Raw genomic sequence first — 5,781 nt, forward strand, 5'->3', positions numbered from 1 at the left:
TTCAAAGGGCTGTTCTAGGTGCTAGGGTTAGAGCAAGGAACAAAATAGGCAAATCCTAAAACTGGCATTCTAACCATAAACATTTAAGTATCTTCAACTCCAATTTACAGTTGAAGAAACTGAGGCATAGAGAGACTGTGGTTTCTCTAAAGATCATTATTATCAATGGCAGCTGGAGCCCTGGCAACCTCCCGATCCCGAAGCTTCGCTTACAGCCAGGGAAACAACAGGTTCACCTCCCGCTGGTTGACCTGGGGGGCGGGACTCAGTTTCCCGTCTTTCTCCACGGGTAGGACGTGAGTGGCCCTAAGCAAGCCTCGGTTGTCTCCGCCACAGCAACGCGCAGCGGCGCTGGTCCAGCCCCTCCGGTGCGCCCGGCCTCCTCTTCCCGGCCGGCCCCGCCCCCGCGACCACGTGACGCGTGGGGGTTTTCCCGTTCCCCTAGCGTGACGTCACGATGGGTTGCGGGCCAATGGGCGCGCAGGCCGGCGGCGCCGGGGAATTCCGCCGCCCCGCCCCCGCCCGCCGCCCGCCCGGCCCGGCCCGGCGCCCCCCGCAGCCCCGGGCGCCGCGCGTCCAGCCCGGCCTGCGGCCCCAGCCCCTGCGCCGCTCGTCCGACCCGCGATCGTCCTCCGGACCGTGCCTCCTGGCCGCTTGGCCTGCCGGCGTGTGTGTTTTGATCTGGGCCGGCCTCCGGGCCGTCCGTCCCCACTGGTCGGGCCATGCCGAGTCGCCGCGTCGCCAGACCGTCCGCTGCGCCGGAGCTGGGGGCCTTGGGTAAGCGGGACCCGGGTTCAGGAGAGGAGTCTGGGGCGGGGCTGGAGATGCGGGGGTTCTGGGGGCCCCGGAGTAGTCTGGGGGTTCCTACAGGAGTCTAGGGGTTTTGGGGGGCGAGGCTGAGGGTTCCAGGGACACTGTATTAGAGGGAAGGAAGGAGCCAGAGGATACTGATGGGGTCCTGCCCAAGGTAAGAGGGAGGCGTCCCACTACAGAGTGAGAAGGGGGCGGGGCCTGACCCTGAGGCAAAGGGAGGGGCGGGGCCCGACTCCTTGGGAGAGAGGGGCGGGGCCTGACTCAGAGAAGGCGGGGCGGGAGCCGCTCCCGAGTTGTGGGGGCGTGGCCAGGCTCGGAGAGGGCGAGACGAAGGAGAGGCCAGACTCAGAGTGGGCGAAAATGAGGGCCCTCGCTTACCGAAGGGGGCGGGGCCTGACTCTGAGAGCGAGGAGGGGGTGGAGCCTAACTCAGAAGGAAGCAAGGTCCTACTCGGAGTAAGGGGGAGGGGCCTGACTCCGGCAGGGAAAAGGGGGAGGGCCTGTTCCGAAAAAAGAAGGGCGGGGCCTGACTCGGAGAAGAAAGGGGGGTGGGGCTTACTTTGGGAGAGAAGTGGCAGGGTCTGAGAAGAAGGGGACAGGGTGACGCTGAAAAACTGAAGGTGTAGGGTGGACCCTGAGAGAAAGGAGGGGGTGGGGCTTTCTTGAGGTTGAGAAGGGCTCCTCAAGATCCGACCTTAAGGAAGAGAAGGAGCCGGCCTGAGTGTGATGCAGGGTGGGGAGAATGACAGACACTAGGGATCGGGTCCATAAGTTAGAGAAGGAAGCAAGGCCAGACCCTGCGGGCGTTAAGGGTGAGGGGGCCTGATCCGAAGGGGCGGGGCCAGGAGAGAGACGGGGAGGGACCTGGGAGACTCCGGTCCTCCCGCTGCATCTCCATCACCTCCTGAGACATGCCTCCCTCCCCGCAGGGTCCGCGGACCTCTCCTCGCTTTCGCTCGCCGTTTCCAGGACCACGGGTGAGCAGCCCTACACAGTTCCGGCCCACCCGCGCGCTCAGGACGGGGGAGGGGGGAATCCTGTGGAGGCGGCTTTGGTCACGCCTCTGTCTGGGGTTTCGCCCAGGTCCACCTCAGCTTTCCTCTGACCGCCTGTGTTCGTCCCCGCCGGTTGAGATGGGGGTCCCAGGTGGCCCTACCTCCCGGGTGGTTAGGAGCTGGACAGGTAAAACTAACCACCTATTCACCCTCTAAGAGGAGTCCTCTTTAGAGATTTGCCACGGTACTGCAGAGGGTAATAATGACAAGCTGATGCCGCCACCTCCTCGCTCTGTGAATGCCTGCAAATCACTTCTCTCTGGGCCTCAGTTTTCCTCATCTGTAAGATGGACATTATATCAGTGCCTCCCTTTGCCAGGGATTGAGAGGATTCAATGAGCTGATACAGGCAGACTTTCAAAGCAGTGTCGGGCACACCAGTAAAGTCTCAATAAGTGTTAACTGTTGCAGCTGGTTTTATTAGTATTATTATTGCTATTATTATTATCACAGCCTGTAACAGTGGTTCTTTTTTTTTTTTAAGCTTTTATTTATTTATTTGAGAGAGAGAGAGAGACAGCCAGTGAGAGAGGGAACACAAGCAGGGGGGGTGGGAGAGGAAGAAGCAGGGTCCCAGCAGAGCAGGGAGCCTGATGCGGGGCTCGATCCCAGGACCCTGGGATCAGGCCCTGAGCCGAAGGCAGACGCTTAACGACTGAGCCACCCAGGTGCCCCACGTAACAGTGGTTCTTAAACCTTTGTGTGCATCGGAGTCACCCAGGGAGTTGTTAAAACAGATTGTTGGGCCCTATCTCTAGAGTTTCTGATTCAGTAGGTCTAGGATCGGCCCTGAGAGTTTGCATTTCTAGCAAGTTCCCAAAAGATGCTGAGAACTAGTCAGGATGGTCCCTCATCTAGTGCCACCCAAAGTTCAGCGCTGCCTGAGAAAATGCAGAATCAAGGCTAAATGACAACATCCTCTCTCTTATAAATCTGCTGGGATTTGGGAGGCAGGGACTGAGTCCTGTCACCATGAAGACTCGGCCCCTAGTGGGCTGGGGCTGGGCCTGGGTCTGGAGGTCCATCTTGGGATGGACCCCAGAAGTGCTGCCTGGCTGTGGCGGAGGCTCTGCCGGGTCCCTATGGGGTCTGAGAATGTGGACAATGGTGAAAGGTGGGGCATGGCTTTGGGGACAGGTACTGCCCACGCACCCGTTCTGGGCAGGAACAAGGCTGAGGTTTTTTCTGGCCCAAGATCTTTGGTTTCAGTTGAGAGTAATTTGTGATGTCATCTCTTCAATAAATATTTATCGAGCGCCTGTTCTGTACCTCGTCCTGTGCTGGGCAGCTCTGGGGACTCGGCAGTGACCGAGACAGCCCTGACTCTGCCCTCATGGGTTCCTTACCTAGATGTGGAGGCAGGCATGTAGGCAATAAATTAAATGTGGGGTTATTAAATGTGATAAAGGTTCTGAAGAAGTCTTGGTGTCAGTGATATCTAACAGCAGGGTAAGGATGGCAGAACTAAATGCTGTGGCAGAGTGGGAGGGGAAAATCTCCCTCATTCTGATGGGCTAGACACGTACTGGGCCCTGGGTATCCAGCGGGCATGGGGCAGACATGTCTCCTCCTCTGAGATGCTCACAGTCTGCAGGAGGAGACAGATCAGAGTCCCTTAACACAAAGTCATGCCAAATCCTAATCAATGCCACGAAAATGATAAAACAAAGCTATGTAACTGTGAGTGACTGGAGCTATCTTAGGGACCAGGGGACTATCTCAGATAAAGTGGTCAGGGAAGACCTATCTAGTAGGTGACATTTGAGCAGGGACCTGAAGGAGAAGGAGGGGGGAGGAGGCCATGAGAAGAACTGGAGGAAGGGCATTCTGTCAGAGAGCAGGCTGTGCTAAGGCCCTGAGGCCAGAAAGACATAGCTGGTTTTCTGCTCGTGTGTGGCCCATCCTGGCTGTCCCTGGATGGTGGCGCATCTGTGTGGGAGGTTGGGGTGGGATGGAGGAGTGTTATTTGAGTTGAGCCCTAAGTAAGGAGAAGTTCCCAATGTTTGCTGGCTGAAAGAGGTTTTTTTCCCCCAAAGATTTATTTATTTATTTGAGAGAGAGCGAGAGCGAGCAGGGGGAGGGACAGAGGGAGAGGGAGAGAGACTCCTCTAGCAGACTATTGGCTGAGCACGGAGCCCGATGTGGGCTGGACCCCAGGACCCCTAAGACCATGACCTGAGCAGAAATCAAGAGTTGGCTGCTCAACGAACTGAGACCCCCCCAGGCACCCCCCCAAAGGGGATTTTTAGATAATAATACAATTAGCTAACTTTATGGAGGGGCTGGAGTGGTCAGACACGGTGCTAAGCAATTTAGCTGTGCGATTGCGAATCCTCATGTTCACACCTTGAGATAGCTCAGACCTCATTTTATAGAGAAAGACTCGGAGAGGGTGAGAGACTTGCCTGGGGCTGCACAGGATTCCAACCAACACTGCATGCTCTGAAAGCAGGTCTGCCACCCTCTTCATTTTATAGATGGGGGGTGGGGGGGGGACTGAGGTCTAGAGAGGGAAAGCGGGTTGGTTACCCAAGTCCATAAAACGTCTCCCAACACGTTATCCACTGGCAGCCGGCATTTACACAGCGCCTACTATCGGTGGCACTTTTAAGTACTTCCCACGTATTAGCTCATTTAATTTTCACAGCAGCCCAACAAGGCACTATGACTGTCCATTTTACAGATGGAGAAACTAAGGCACAAAGGGGTTAAGTGAGGGGCTCAGGGCTCTCCAGTTAGCAAGTTGCAGAGCCAGGATTTGAACTGAGACAGTCCAAAGCTCAGGCCACTGCTGCCTGGGCCTCAGTTTCCCCCTGCAGCCTGGGAGCTCCTCAGGGGCGCAAAGTCTAACTCCTCTTCGGGTCCCCAGTTCATCCAGCACAGATGCCTAAGAGGATTTTTCCAAGTTGAAGTGACCGGAGGTTGGCCCTGCCAGGGATCGACAGCCTGTTCCTTCTTCTGTCCCAGCCTCAGTGTCCCCAGCTACCAAATGGGGGTATCTTCCCTGCCCTGCTGACTTCACAGATCACATGAGATAAGGGGAGCAGGAAAACTGCTTTCCGAGGAGCAAAGGTCTGGCTGCCAGGAGCCACTCCCCGAGAGTGGAGGTGGAGGACAGGTCTGGGAGTGGAGCAGGCTGGCGTTGATCCGTCTGTGGCCAGCGGCTGGGGCAGGCAACCCTGGAAGGGACATCTGGCCTGGCCTGGCCTGCCTCGCTGTGTGACCCCAGGCTTGCTTGCTCACTCTGGCCTTCCCCTCGTCCTGTGTATGGAATGATGGGAGGTTTGTTTTGATTTCTCCACGGCCCCTTTCAGGACTGAGCTTTCCTAAGGAGGTGATGAGGGGCTTCCCCAGCATCACTGTTACTACCCCCTCGGGGAACAAATCTGGGATGGTGGGTGGGCGCTGCGGAGGGACTGGGCCGGGCTGCAGAGCGGGTGATTGCCTGGAGGTGAAGGCTCGACCTCCTTGGATCTTCAGACGTTAGCCAGTGACCCCTCCGGGTTCTATGGTGGGCTTTGGGGAGGGAACGCCCCCACATCTTATTTAGAATCTTGGCTGTTTAATTTTTTCCTGGTCATAAGACCCTTGGCTTCCTTGGATCCTCAACGATGCTTTATAATTCCTGGCCTCAATGTTTTTTAGAAGGCACTTGAGGGTACCCTGACCCTGGGGCCCCAATATTGGGAGCTGAAGGGAGGGTAGCCCAAGAGGGTGAGATAGGGGCTGGGGTTTGGCACCCCAGGGAGCCAGAGCCCAGTTTCCCAGGATGGAGGAAGGGAGAAAAGTGGAGGGTTCCAGGCGGGGATGGGGTTGGGGAATCTGTCTTAAAAGATGAAAGTCTTGACCACTTTCTGGACCTCACCTTTCTCTTTCTCTTTCTCTTCCTTCCACAGATGAATTGGGTAAGTATC

General features: G+C 56.8%; 1 protein-coding gene across 1 annotated transcript in view; it reads left to right on the plus strand.

Moving 5' to 3' along the window:
* The first annotated feature begins 593 nt into the window (after window positions 1-593).
* Window positions 594-5,781, plus strand: part of RELB (RELB proto-oncogene, NF-kB subunit) — a 28,566-nt gene continuing 23,378 nt past the window's right edge. The window contains exons 1-3 of the mRNA XM_040634139.1: window positions 594-777; window positions 1,742-1,789; window positions 5,764-5,772. Coding sequence (XP_040490073.1) covers window positions 723-777; window positions 1,742-1,789; window positions 5,764-5,772 — 112 coding nt within the window. The 5' untranslated portion in view covers window positions 594-722. The remainder of the gene's footprint in view (window positions 778-1,741; window positions 1,790-5,763; window positions 5,773-5,781) is intronic.

This window comes from Ursus maritimus, unplaced genomic scaffold (genome assembly GCF_017311325.1).
Source record: "Ursus maritimus isolate PB19 unplaced genomic scaffold, ASM1731132v1 scaffold_19, whole genome shotgun sequence".
In the NCBI taxonomy this organism is placed as follows: domain Eukaryota; kingdom Metazoa; phylum Chordata; class Mammalia; order Carnivora; family Ursidae; genus Ursus; species Ursus maritimus.